Source organism: Bufo gargarizans, chromosome 1, assembly GCF_014858855.1.
Source record: "Bufo gargarizans isolate SCDJY-AF-19 chromosome 1, ASM1485885v1, whole genome shotgun sequence".
Lineage (NCBI taxonomy): Eukaryota > Metazoa > Chordata > Amphibia > Anura > Bufonidae > Bufo > Bufo gargarizans.
This window is the reverse complement of record NC_058080.1, coordinates 431,398,119-431,412,992: the sequence shown is the minus strand read 5'-3', so window position 1 is coordinate 431,412,992 and position 14,874 is coordinate 431,398,119. Positions and strand designations below refer to the sequence as shown.

General features: G+C 47.4%; 1 protein-coding gene across 1 annotated transcript in view; it reads right to left on the bottom strand.

The window, feature by feature from the left end:
- The window catches only part of LOC122927693 (sialic acid-binding Ig-like lectin 14), a 173,584-nt gene that overhangs the window by 119,078 nt on the left and 39,632 nt on the right, over window positions 1-14,874 (bottom strand). Inside the window, exons 3-4 of the mRNA XM_044279788.1 lie at window positions 13,795-14,151; window positions 11,795-12,058 (exon numbers count right to left, since the gene is read on the bottom strand). Coding sequence (XP_044135723.1) covers window positions 11,795-12,058; window positions 13,795-14,151 — 621 coding nt within the window. The remainder of the gene's footprint in view (window positions 1-11,794; window positions 12,059-13,794; window positions 14,152-14,874) is intronic.

Below are 14,874 nucleotides of genomic sequence, written 5' to 3'. Positions count from 1 at the left end.
CCCATTTTTTTATACAAAGTTGGCATTTGACCAAGATATTTTTCTCACCCAGCATGGGTATATGTAAAATGACACCCCAAAACACATTGCCCAGCTTCTCCTGAGTACGGCGATACCAGATGTGTCACACTTTTTCGCAGCCTAGATGCGCAAAGGGGCCCAAATTCCTTTTAGGAGGGCATTTTTAGACATTTGGATCCCAGACTTCTTCTCACACTTTCGGGCCCCTAAAAAGCCAGGGCAGTATAAATACCCCACATGTGACCCCACTTTGGAAAGAAGACACCCCAAGGTATTCAATGAGGGGCCTGGCGAGTTCCTAGAAATTTATATTTTTTTGCATAAGTTAGCGGATATTGATTTTTTTTGTTTTTTTCTCACAAAGTCTCACTTTCCGCTAACTTAGGACAAAAATTTCAATCTTTCATGGACTCAATATGCCCCTCACGGAATACCTTGGGGTGTCTTCTTTCCGAAATGGGGTCACATGTGGGGTATTTATACTGCCCTGGCTTTTTAGGGGCCCTAAAGCGTGAGAAGAAGTCTGGAATATAAATGTCTAAAAATGTTTACGCATTTGGATTCCGTGAGGGGTATGGTGAGTTCATGTGAGATTTTATTTTTTGACACAAGTTAGTGGAATATGAGACTTAGTAAGAAAAAACAAAAACAAAAACAAACAAAAAATTTCCGCTAACTTGTGCCAAAAAAATGTCTGAATGGAGCCTTACAGGCGGGGGTGATCAATGACAGCAGGGTGATCAATGACAGGGGGGTGATCAATGACAGGGGGGTGATCACCCATATAGACTCCCGGATCACCCCCCTGTCATTGATCACCCCCCTGGTAAGGCTCCATTCAGACGTCCGTATAATTTTTACGGATCCATGGATCGGATCCGCAAAACACATGCGGACGTCTGAATGTAGCCTTACAGGGGGGTGATCAATGACAGGGGGGTGATCAATGACAGGGGGGTGATCACCCATATAGACTCCCTGATCACCCCCCTGTCACTGGTCACCCCCCTGTAAGGCTCCATTCAGACGTCCGTATGATTTTTACGGATCCATGGATACATGGATCGGATCCGCAAAACAGATGCGGACGTCTGAATGGAGCCTTACAGGGGGGTTATCAATGACAGGGGGTGATCAGGGTGATCACCCCCCTGTCACTGATCACCCCCCCTGTAAGGCTCCATTCAGACGTCCGTATGATTTTTACGGATCCATGGATACATGGATCGGATCCGCAAAACAGATGCGGACGTCTGAATGGAGCCTTACAGGGGGGTTATCAATGACAGGGGGTGATCAGGGTGATCACCCCCCTGTCACTGATCACCCCCCCTGTAAGGCTCCATTCAGACGTCCGTATGATTTTTACGGATCCATGGATACATGGATCGGATCCGCAAAACAGATGCGGACGTCTGAATGGAGCCTTACAGGGGGGTTATCAATGACAGGGGGTGATCAGGGTGATCACCCCCCTGTCACTGATCACCCCCCCTGTAAGGCTCCATTCAGACGTCCGTATGATTTTTACGGATCCATGGATACATGGATCGGATCCGCAAAACACATGCGGACGTCTGAATGGAGCCTTACAGGGGGGTGATCAATGACAGGGGGGTGATCAGGGAGTGTATATGGGTGATCACCCGCCTGTCATTGATCACCCCCCTGTAAGGCTCCATTCAGACGTCCGCATGTGTTTTGCGGATCCGATCCATGTATCCATGGATCCGTAAAAATCATGCGGACGTCTGAATGGAGCCTTACAGGGGGGTTATCAATGACAGGGGGGTGATCAATGACAGGGGGTGATCAGGGAGTGTATATTGGTGATCACCCGCCTGTCATTGATCACCCCCCTGTAAGGCTCCATTCAGACGTCCAGATGTGTTTTGCGGATCCGATCCATGTATCCATGGATCCGTAAAAATCATGCGGACGTCTGAATGGAGCCTTACAGGGGGGTGATCAATGACAGGGGGTGATCAGGGAGTGTATATGGGTGATCACCCGCCTGTCATTGATCACCCCCCTGTAAGGCTCCATTCAGACGTCCGCATGTGTTTTGCGGATCCGATCCATGTATCCATGGATCCGTAAAAATCATGCGGACGTCTGAATGGAGCCTTACAGGGGGGTGATCAATGACAGGGGGGTGATCAATGACAGGGGGTGATCAGGGAGTGTATATGGGTGATCACCCGCCTGTCATTGATCACCCCCCTGTTAGGCTCCATTCAGACGTCCGCATGTGTTTTGCGGATCCGATCCATGTATCCGTGGATCCGTAAAAATCATACGGACGTCTGAACGGAGCCTGACAGGGGGGTGATCAATGACAGGGGGGTGATCAGGGAGTTTATATGGGGTGATCATGGGTGATCAGGGGTTCATAAAGGGTTAATAAGTGACGGGGGGGGGGTGTAGTGTAGTGTAGTGTTTGGTGCGACTTTACTGACCTACCTGTGTCCTCTGGTGGTCGATCCTAACAAAAGGGACCACCAGAGGACCAGGTAGGAGGTATATTAGACGCTGTTATCAAAACAGCGTCTAATATACCTGTTAGGGGTTAAAAAATTCGGATCTCCAGCCTGCCAGCGAGCGATCGCCGCTGGCAGGCTGGAGATCCACTCGCTTACCTTCCGTTCCTGTGAGCGCGCGCGCCTGTATGCGCGCGTTCACAGGAAATCCCGGCCCTCGCGAGATGACGCATATATGCGTGACTCTGCGCAGGGCTGCCACCTCCGGACCGCAGATCTGCGTTAGGCGGTCCGGAGGTGGTTAAAGGGAGTCTTTCACCTAAAATGACCATTATACACCACAAACATGATGATATCCATTACATTCCCTATATTATAATCTTACCTTTCATATTGCTGTCCGTCGCCTATTCTCTCTTAAAAACACTTTTATTCCATATGCTAATCAGGTTCTGAAGGTGCCCAGGGGCGGCGTTTATGCGGCCGGTGCCCAGGCTCCACGGCGCTGTTCAAATCAAACCCCTCCCATTTCACCCCTCTGGCCCGCCCTCGGTTCTTCAGATACCATCCTCCAGTCAATGACAAATCCGGCGCCTGCGCACTCCATTACTCACTAGGGCAGAGGCAGCAGAGCGTTTAATGCGCATGCGCCGGCCCGTACATCCCGATCTAGCCGGCGGAAGTAAACTGCCAAAATATCGGGATGTACGGGCCGGCGCATGCGCATTAAACGCTCTGCTGCCTCTGCCCTAGTGAGTAATTGAGTGCGCAGGCGCAGGCGCCCTATGAAAGATAAGATTATAATATAGGGAATGTAATGGATATCATCATGTTTGTGGTGTATAATGGTCATTTTAGGTGAAAGACTCCCTTTAAGGTGAAAAATGGCAGGGGCCTGAAGGGGTTAAAGATGGTGCCCGTTCCTAAGCGGAGTGTGTGCCATAGCTGTGGGGTGCCTGCTGTTTCATACAGCTGCCTCAGTAGTCACATCCCATATACTGTTGAGGCCAGCGATTGGCTGCACACTAACCTGTGTTCACAGTGTGCCACCCCTGCAGCCAGAAGCATGACATCAATGCTGCAGGATTGGAGCACGACGCTTGAAGTCACAGGAGGGAAAAGTGTCAACCGGCTCTAGTTTTGTTTATGTTTTTTGCTGCCAGAGTTTTATTTAATGTGGACAATACCTTTAAGGATGTAGGGAATCTGTGCAAGCATCATATGGAGGTGGGGACAGACAGGCACCCAGTACTCTAAGATCAGTACTCCAAGATCAGTCGGTAAGTGAGTAACCAGCACCAGAAGAAACCAGATTTTAAGGATTACATTTTGTCATGGAACCATGAACCAGACGTACAACAAGAGATAAGTGGAAATAAGAAGGCTTTATTGAAAATCAAGCTGTAAGCAAAAAGTCCAAACGGATGGCTAAACCGAAGCGGGGTCTTGCGTAGACAGAGGTCAGGAACCAGAAGGGTAGTCAGACGAAGCCTGGATCAGGAACCAGCAGGGTAGTCAGACGAAGCCAGGATCAGGAACCAACGGGGTAGTCAGACGAGGCCAGGATCAGGAACCAGAAGCAGCAGCAGTCTTAGTAGCATGTGAACACAGGAGGACCAAGCAAGGAACTGAAGCCACAGACCTCCTATATATATGAGCTAGGCATCCAGCTCCTCCCAGTGGGAAGGAGAAGCCGCAGGGTGGGAGGCTACAAGAAACCCAGAAACCAAGATGGCCGCCAGCACATGTCAAACGAAGGAGAACAGTAAGAAGGTAAGACCATGACAGTACCTCCCCCTCAAGGGCCCCTCCTCCGCGGAGTAAGGAACGGTTTCAGAGGGAAGCGTGCGTGGAAGGCTCGGAGCAAAGCAGGAGCATGGACATCTGCGGAGGGAACCAAGGAACGCTCCTCTGGACCATAACCACGCCAATGGACTAAAAACTGCAACCGACCGCGGACCAGGCGTGAGTCCAGGATATTGCTCACCTCATATTCCTCACGATGGCCCACTTGGACCGGACGGGGCCGAGGAACCGAGGAAGTGAAACGATTACACACCAATGGCTTCAACAGGGAGACATGAAACACGTTGGAGATCCGCATGCCAGGAGGAAGCGCAAGGGCATAGGCTACCGGGTTTACCCTGCGAAGCACTCGGAAGGGACCAACAAAGCGAGGCGCCAGCTTGGGAGTGGGCACTCGAAGGTTGAGGTTGCGGGTGGACAACCATACACGGTCTCCGACCTGGTAGGAAGGAGCGGGCGCTCGTCTGCGATCAGCCTGGAGTCTCTGGCGCTGCGCAGAGACCTCAAGGGACCTCTGGATCTGTACCCAAGAAGCACGTAGGACGGAAAGGTGATCCTCCACAGCCGGAATATCCTGGGGAGAGAATACCTCCGGTAACACGGCAGGTTGGAACCCATAATTGGCCATGAAGGGAGACGTCCCAGAGGAAGAGTTCACCGCCGTGTTCCTGGCAAACTCAGCCCAAGGCAGGAGGTCAACCCAATTGTCTTGGTGATCGGAGACATAGCAACGAAGGAATTGCTCCAAGGCCTGATTGGATCGTTCTGCGGCCCCATTGGACTGAGGGTGGTAGGCCGAGGAGAAAGAGAGATGAATCCCCAACTGGGAGCAAAAGGCGCGCCAGAACCTGGACACAAACTGACTCCCCCGATCCGACACAATCTCCTTGGGCAAACCGTGCAACCGGAAGACCTCCCTGGCGAAAATCGTGGCCAACTCTTGTGCAGAGGGTAACTTCTTGAGAGGAACACAGTGGCACATTTTGGAAAACCGATCCACAATCATGAGAATGACCGTATGGCCTCGGGATGCAGGGAGGTCCACAATGAAATCCATCCCCAGGTGTGACCATGGGCGCTCCCCGGGGGCTATGGGTTGCAAAAGGCCCAACAGAAGGTGCCGAGGGGACTTACTCTGGGCACAAACGGAGCATGCCGCTACATATGCGGCGATGTCGGAACGTAGAGAAGGCCACCAGAACAGACGTGAAACAGCCCAGGACAGCTGATTCTTTCCAGGATGCCCCGCGGCCTTGGAGTTATGGTAGGTTCGTCACAACCGAGTGCGCAACTCCTCAGGCACAAAACACCTGCCGTTGGGTCTCCCAGAGGGAGCACCAGATTGAGCCGCCAAAATCTGCTCACCCAGGGGAGAGGTCAGGCTGGTGCGAATGGCGGCCAGGATCTGATTCGGAGGTATGACCGAAGTCGGAATCGACTCCTCCCCGGACAGCTCGGAGTACTGCCGTAATAAGGCATCCGCTCTGATGTTCTTGGAACCGGGTAGGTAGGAGACCACGTAATTAAAACGTGACAAGAACAGAGCCCATCTGGCCTGACGTGGTGTCAATCTCTTGGCCTCAGAAAGGTAGGTCAGATTCTTGTGGTCCGTCAGGATGAGAACCGGAACCACCGAACCCTTGAGCAAGTGCCTCCATTCTTTAAGGGCCTGCACGATGGCCAATAACTCCCTGTCACCAATCTGATAGTTGCATTCCGCGGAAGACAGTTTCCGGGAGTAAAACCCACAAGGAAGCAGAGGACCCTCTGGTGTTCTACGCTGAGACAGAAGGGCGCCTACTCCCGTCTCAGACGCGTCCACCTCGAGGACAAAGGGCAACCCAGGGTTGGGATGCGACAGAATCGGAGCCGACACAAAGGCGGACTTTAGAGCCTCAAAAGCTCGGATGGCCTCGAGCGGCCAGACCTGGAAATTACTGCCCTTCCTGGTCAGATCCGTGAGAGGCTTGGCTAGCATAGAAAAGTCCCTGATGAACTTCCGATAATAATTGGCGAAGCCCAAAAAGCGCTGCAGGGCACGGAGACCACTGGGCTGGGGCCACTGTAAGACAGCCGAAACCTTCTCAGGATCCATGGAGAACCCCTCAGCGGAAATGATGTAACCTAAGAATTTTACCTGGGATCGGTGAAATTCGCATTTCTCAAGCTTACCGAACAGCCTGTTCTCTCGTAACCGTTGCAACACTCGTCTGACATCCATAATGTGGGCCTCCATGGATTCAGAATATACCAAGATGTCATCCAAATAGACCACCACACACTGCTGCAACAGGTCACGGAAAACATCGTTGATGAATTCTTGGAAGACTGCGGGCGCATTGCACAACCCAAAGGGCAAAACCAAGGATTCATAATGACCGGTCCTGGTGTTAAACGCGGTCTTCCACTCATCGCCCGCCTTGATCCTTACCAGGTTATATGCCGCCCTCAGGTCGAGTTTGGTAAAACCGTGGCCCCTTTGAGGCGATCGAACAGCTCGGAAATCAAGGGTATCGGGTAAGCGTTCTTGATCGTGATGCGATTGAGACTCCTGTAATCCATGCAAGGCCTCACCTCACCGCCCTTCTTTTTCACAAAGAAAAATCCAGCCCCTGCCGGGGACGAGGATTTGCGAATGTGTCCGCGTGAAAGCGCCTCCCTCACGTACTCCTCCATGGCCTCATTCTCCGCTACCGACAGTGGATAGACTTTGCCACGAGGAGGAACGGCACCAGATTGTAACTCTATGGCACAATCGTATGGGCGGTGCGGAGGTAGGGCAACCGCGCGCACCTTATCGAATACATCCCGGTACTCTTCGTATTCAGGAGGCAACAGAGAGTCCGAGGAAGTACACAGCAACTTGACAGGCCCATGGATGCAACTAGCCCCACACTGCGGTGACCACGAGAGGATCTCGGCCGATCTCCAATCGAAAGTCGGATTATGCTTCTGGAGCCAGGGGTACCCCAAGACCACCGAGTAGTGTGGAGACGAAATCACCTGGAGACAGACCGACTCTCTGTGAACGGCACCAATGGCTATCCCCACTGGAAGGGTCTCATGAGTCACGTGTGGCGGCAGAAGGGGTCTGCCGTCTATCGACTCAAGAGCCAGTGGGGAACCTCGAGGCTGCAGAGGAATGGAATTGGCGGCAGCGAACACACTATCAATGAACAAACCACCAGCACCAGAGTCCACCAACGCCTGGGTCGTCACCGAGCCCCCGACCCAGGAGAGGACAACAGTGATCAGTGGTTTGTCAACACGGGAAACCGGGGACGAGGAGACTCCACCCAAGATCTGCCCCCGACAGGATCTCAGGTGCGAGCGTTTCCCGGACGGTTCGGACATGCCAACCGAAAATGCCCACCGAGACCACAGTACATGCATCGGCCCTCGCGTCTCCGGAGTACCCTCTCCCCCTCGGACAGGCGAGCAAACCCCAGCTGCATGGGTTCACCCCCAGACAAGTCATCCCCAGGAGGCGTGGGAGGAGAGGGAGGCACGGGTGGGACAGCAAACGTAGGCGCCAATCTGTTAGAAGGCCTCCGCAGGCTCTCCTTAAAGGAAGGTCTCTCCCTGAGTCTGGTGTCAATCAAAATCAGGAAAGAAATAAGAGACTCGAGCTCCACTGGTAGGTCCTTAGCTGCAACCTCATCCTTCAAGGCATCCGAGAGACCATGAGAGAAAGCAGCGACCAGAGCCTCATTATTCCAGCCCATCTCTGCTGCCAGGGTACGAAACTCAATGGCGTATTCAGCTACGGATCGTGAACCCTGTCTGATGGACATAAGGAGCTTCGCAGCAGAGGCAGCACGAGCCGGCACATCGAATACCTTCCGAAGAGAAGCAACAAAACCGGAAAACTCGGCAACCACCGGATTGTTGTTCTCCCATAAAGGGCTGGCCCAGGCCAAGGCCTTGTCCGAGAGCAGCGAGATCAAGAAGCCCACCTTTGATCTCTCAGTAGGAAAGGCATGTGGCAGCAACTCGAAATAAATGCCCACCTGGTTAAGGAAACCTCGGCACTGAGTTGGCTCTCCCCCAAAGCGCTGTGGAAGGGGGGCAGAACCGGTCATACCCCGAGACACCGCAGGCGCAGCAACAGGTGTCGGGGTAGACTCTGGCGCAACAACCGGAGCGGCAGTAGGAGCGGGCCCAGGAGCGACAACCGACCCATCGGCAACAGAAGCGAAATGAGCCGTGCGTTCAAGCAGGGTTTGCAACACCACAGCGAACCGACCCAACAGGTGATCCTGCTGATCAAGTCTGGCAACCAGCGTAGGTAGCGAGGATGGCCCTGTACCGTCAAAATTCATGGCTTGGTCCTAATGTCATGGAACCATGAACCAGACGTACAACAAGAGATAAGTGGAAATAAGAAGGCTTTATTGAAAATCAAGCTGTAAGCAAAAAGTCCAAACGGATGGCTAAACCGAAGCGGGGTCTTGCGTAGACAGAGGTCAGGAACCAGAAGGGTAGTCAGACGAAGCCTGGATCAGGAACCAGCAGGGTAGTCAGACGAAGCCAGGATCAGGAACCAACGGGGTAGTCAGACGAGGCCAGGATCAGGAACCAGAAGCAGCAGCAGTCTTAGTAGCATGTGAACACAGGAGGACCAAGCAAGGAACTGAAGCCACAGACCTCCTATATATATGAGCTAGGCATCCAGCTCCTCCCAGTGGGAAGGAGAAGCCGCAGGGTGGGAGGCTACAAGAAACCCAGAAACCAAGATGGCCGCCAGCACATGTCAAACGAAGGAGAACAGTAAGAAGGTAAGACCATGAGACATTTATTAAGACTGGCGTTTTAGATGTCGGTCTTAATAAAGCCCCATAGCTGGTAGTAGATCCACCGGAGTTATGTGTAACACCCTAGAGTTGTGTTACTACACTCCTTTACCCTGCTACTATCTCCTAGGATAGTTACCAGTTAATTAGCATGGTTACCAGTAGGTGGCAGCAACTTATTGGCAAGTACAGCTTAGTATTTAGTGTATCTGAGCTGGAATGAATTATTCCAGCGTAGTTGCCCATCTGTTGAGAGGTGGGCTGGTCCTACATCCTGCAGCATGGGTGGAGAAGAAAGTTAGAGTGGAGTGTAGCCCAATCCTTGCTAGGGTCAGGGGGTGTGTGCTGAAGGTACTCAGACTGGGAATACGGCCAAGTCTCAGCCGAGACAAGGTCCTAGCTGTCTTCCCTATGCAGGGGAGCTCCACACACACACACCCTACCCCTAGCAAGGATTGGGCTACACTCCACTCTAACTTTCTTCTCCACCCATGCTGCAGGATGTAGGACCAGCCCACCTCTCAACAGATGGGGAACTAAGCTGGAATAATTCATTCCAGCTTTGACTTTTCCCACATTGTCTCCGGATTTGCAGCGCTAGAGAAGACAAGTATATCTAACAGAGACTTTACTTTATTTATTTTTCTGTACACACCCTGCCTGCGTTCCCAGAGGCAGCTGCAGCCTCTGCCTCATGCGCATGCCCCAGGCACTGTTCAAAGCAGCGCTTCAGAGCGCTGCTCACTCACATCTCCAAAGGGGTTAATGATAGTGCGGAGAGTTGTAGCCCCGCCCGGCGAAGTGAATATTTATGAGCTGGGCGGGGCTACAGAACGGCAGTTGGGAGCAGCTGGCTGGGTGCATTTTCAGATGAAACGCCGCCCCTTGGGCAGATTGGTGAGGAGACAGGCAAGTTATAAAACTTTATATTTCGGTATTTAGAAGGTGGACAGGGGGGATACTTACATGCTTTTAATAGACTGTATAAGACCTGTAATGTCAGATATATAACACAATATGCTGAATTTGCCTGTATTAGTCTCCCTTTAAGGTTTTTCTTATTTTTATTTCTATTTATTCACCAAAAGCAGGAACAAATGAAGAAAAGAAAAAAAAGAGAGAAAGGAAAGAAAGAAAGGAAGCAAGAAAAGAAAGAAAGAAAAAAAGAAAGAGAGATAGAGAGAAAGAAAGATAGAAAGAAAGAAAAAGAGTGAGAGAGAAAGAGAAAGAGAGAGAAACAGAGAAAAATAGAGAAAGAAAGAGAGATAGAGAAATAAATAAAGAGAGAGAGAAAGAAAGAAAGAAAGAAAGAAAGAAAGAAAGAAAGAAAGAAAGAAAAAGAGAGAGAGAGAGAGAAAGAAAGGACGAAACCCATAACAATTATGTTCTTATTTTACAGATGTTACCCCAGTCTCGTACTCTAGTAAGTGTCACCCTGTTTTCAGGCACCGCAGTCTCATCTGGCCATAAAGAGCTGCTGTCTTGAATAGTGATGAGCGGGAGGTGCCATATTCGATTTCGCAATATTTCGCGAATATTCGAATGAATATTCGTGTTATATTCGTCAAAATTGAATATTCGTAATTATTCCAATTATCGCGAATAATATACGATTTTTTTTTTCGCGTATTGCGATTATTTATCTTGATAGTATAAGGCAACGTTCCTATGCTAATTGACAATGGCTAGGCTAATATGTGTATTTTACGAAATTTCGTGATTTGCTCTAACTTCGTCTCTTAGAATATTACGAATATTCTAAAAGACGAAGTTAGAGCAATATTACGAAATTTCGTAAAATACACATATAGATTGTAATTTAGCTAATATACTGCTATAATCCCTTTTTTTTCCTCTAATTTTTTTTTGCCTCTTCTGAACTTAAGTTTTGTAAAATATGTACACTATTAAAAAATATTACTATAGCAGTATATTAGCTTAAATACAATCTATGTGTATTTTATGAAATTTCGTAATATTGCTCTAACTTCGTCTTTTAGAAATTTCGTAATATTGCTCTAACTTCGTCTTTTAGAATATTCGTAATATTCTAAAAGACGAAGTTAGAGCAATATTAAGAACATTTGCAAAAGCCGAAATTGCGATGCGAGTAATATAATACGAAATAATCGCATGAAGATTTCAACTTAGCACTGCTATATTCCATACTAGGCTAGAATATGGAATATAGCAGTGCTAAGTTGAAATCTTCATGCGATTATTTCGTGTTATATTACTCGCATCGCAATTTCGACTATTGCGAAATTTCGTAAAATACACATATAGATTAGATTGTAATTTAGTTAATATGGAATATAGCAGTAAGTTGAAAAGGCCACTGACTGGAGCAGCCAGGAAGCCAGGAATCCAAAGGACAGGTAAGAACAACTTTAGAGAAGTGGGAAAGAAAAAAATATAATAATCAAATTCGCAAATATATAGAACGATATTTTAAATATTCGCGAAAACTCGAAATTGCGATATTCGAGAAAAAAATTCGCAATTCGAATATTCGCGCTCAACACTAGTCTTGAAATGGGCACTAATCCAGGGTCATGTGAAGACACCTGTCTATTAGCTGTTGTCTTCTGCTGCACTACTCTGGCCCATGTTGTGTAGCAGTCTGGACCCACCAGAGGATCTTCTGGTACTGAACCCTGGAGAAGGCTATTTGCAAAGCTAACATGTACTTACTGTAGACATGAAGGAGAATGTTTTTTTGAGTTGTCGTTCCCTTGGCATTAGTCATCTGACATGTGATGGTTTTCTGGTCATCATCTGTAGATGGGGTAAATGTTATTGTAGATGAAGTCTTCCAGATACCAGCCACATTACTCTTCTCCCATTGAAAATGTAAGGATGTGGCAGAGCAGTTCCCAGGAGGAGCGCAGGTCAATGTCTTATTTACACCAGCAATCACTGTCCCGATATCTGAGATGACCGGTTCTTCTGTGAGACCTACATATGGAATAATCAACCAGTGATACAAGATGTATAATAATTCCTCTGATCTACTTGTATCCAGCAGGAATAATTGTGAATACACATAAAGTGTTTAATCACAGATCAGATCATAACTAAAACACAATTAAAAATGGAATTAAAAAAAACAAAAAACTGTTCTGGGTAAAACTAAAATACAGAAGCATCAGGAAGCTGCTGCCAAGCCAAATAACATTATGGTATGACCATGACCTAGGTGTGTATGATGGGAAACATTTTGTGAATCCACAAATTAATTATTATTTTTACTGTTTAGAGGGAAAACTGAAGAACTTATCAATATGTATATTCATATCATCATCAGAAATGGCCGCCTTATTTATGCTTCCATTTGATTCTATTAATAAATTGAGACATACATTTTTTTACCTATTTTAATATTTGAGGTTCCTAGTAGTAAAATTATCTAAGAAGTTTATATATTCTGAGGCATAAAACAAGTGGAACCAGGAACAAATGGACTATTAAATTGTTGTCTACGTATGCCTGTCATGGTTTTATTTTTTTATATTTTTGTATATTTAATTTTCAGAGTCCCAGCTTCACCTTGGCTTAACTTTGGTTAGAGATTTCAATTTCTCACAAAACCAGTTGAATACAGTATGACAACACGCTAACAAAACCCTTGGCGGGCTGCAATGGTCATCTCGTGCCACATGTCTCAGAATATGTCAAGCCAAAAGGAAAGGTAAGGATGAACATGGGTCCTTCATAGTTTAGGGAATTATTCCAATATGACCAAAATGAACATTTGGGGTTTCCATGAGGGGTTGGGATAGAAGATTGTGACATGGGGCCCCATAACCAGGGTTGCCAACTGTCCAGAAATTCCTGAACAGTCTGTAAAAACAGGGACTTTTTTTGCAGTGTCTGTGAAAAACAATTAGATGCGTCTGTAATTTTTTGGAGGTTGGTGGTACTTGATAGTAATTGTCAGGATTTTAGACTCCACAGTAAACTCTGGTAATGTGCTCAGTATTATTATCTGATTTATAGACAGGTATTACTTATAATCTTTATAATTCATTATAGTTTTCCAATTTGTCCATAAAAAATGTCCATGATTTTTGTATAAATTGTCCAGAAAAAAATAAAAATTTTGGTTGGCAACCCTGCCCGTAACCTACCTGAGAAAGGGACCCTCATTTTCAATATATGCAACATATGAGAGAACATTTTAGGGGCCATCCTTTTTTCCCCTCTGGCTGATTTTACAAAGTGACGTCCCCTCCTCACCTACCCCCCTCATACAGCTGATGGTCCTTATAAGAGGTACTGTGACTATTGTGCTGGTCTTTACACCCTCTCCTACTGTATGACCAGTGTGAGCTTATATAGGGTTTGTCTACAGTCTGAATCCACTGAGACATATAGATCTGCAGAGGAGCTGTAGACACAAAACTGTAGTATTTTTATTTTATTTTTGTCCCTAGAATTTTGGCAAGTCTGCTTCATTTTTGATTTTATTTGAGATGTTCTGGATCAATATGACCATAGCCTGTAAATGTCATTTGACATGTGAAATACATTAGACTGCATCATACATACTGCAGAGCGTTGCATCTACTTCATGAGGTGCAGAGTATTCTTCTTATAACACAATAATTTGTCATGAAATGTGCAGCAAGGTTACATAGGGTGGAGCAGATATAGATCCCGGCTGTATCAGGGGATATGATATAATCACTTACCTGTCACAGTGATAGTTGGTGTTTTCTCATAACTAAATCTCGGACCGTTGCCTTTGTTGCCTTCAAATCTAAAGTAATATGTCCCCGCATCGCCTTTTGCGGTATTAGATAACGTCAGGGTGCAGTCCCCAGAATCTGGGTTTCCCGTCAGATGGAAGTTTGTTTGCACAGTATCTGGATTATTATTAGTGGCTACGATAGCGTTTGAACCAGAACGTTTCCAGTAAACGAAGGGATCTGTGAATGTACTTTTACCGTCAGCTGTGAATTTACAAGGAATCGTGACGCAGAGACCCTCCTGTACACTGACACTGGAAGCCACTGTGATAGTATAGAGAGGAATCTGGCCTGTGATACCTGTAGAAGGAGAGAGGATGACATGACATATCAGCTACTACATGTATCACATCATCCACAGAGATACTGACTGAGCTTCTATTTCTTAATTAGTAAAACTGTAATTACAGGTAATAGAGATGAGCGAATCGAAGATGACGAAGTGGAATTTGATCCGAATTTCAGGAAAAATCTATTTGCAACTAATCCTAATCTCCTCAGGCTTCGTGGAAACAAATCGAATTTTTTTTCTTAAAATGGCCGCTGCACGTGTGAGGACATGGAGCAAGGAACTCTGGGAACGAGGGATCAACCACAATGCCACGCATGCAGCCAATCAGCAGCCAGCCAGCCCTGTGATGTCACGGCCCTATAAATAGCCTCAGCCATCTTGGATTCTGCCATTTTCCAGTGCACTTAGTGCAGGGAGAGTATAGAAGTTCAGAGAAAGGATAGGGAGGAATCATTCCACAGTATTGGAGCAGAACAGGGTTCAGTCGGGGAGGTTACAGCCTGGGTATTAGGAACAATCCTATTACACCTTGCTGCACTGTGATCCAAATTGCCATTATACAGCTCTGTAATTCCAGCAAACCATTCTTGTTATTGGGGTGCAAGTGCTGTTTGATAGTGTTGAGCGTTAATATTCGCGAATATCGCTTCTTCGAGAATTCGCGAATATTTAGAATATAGTGCTATATATTTGTATTCACAAATATTCTAATCACGATTTTTTTTGCGAAT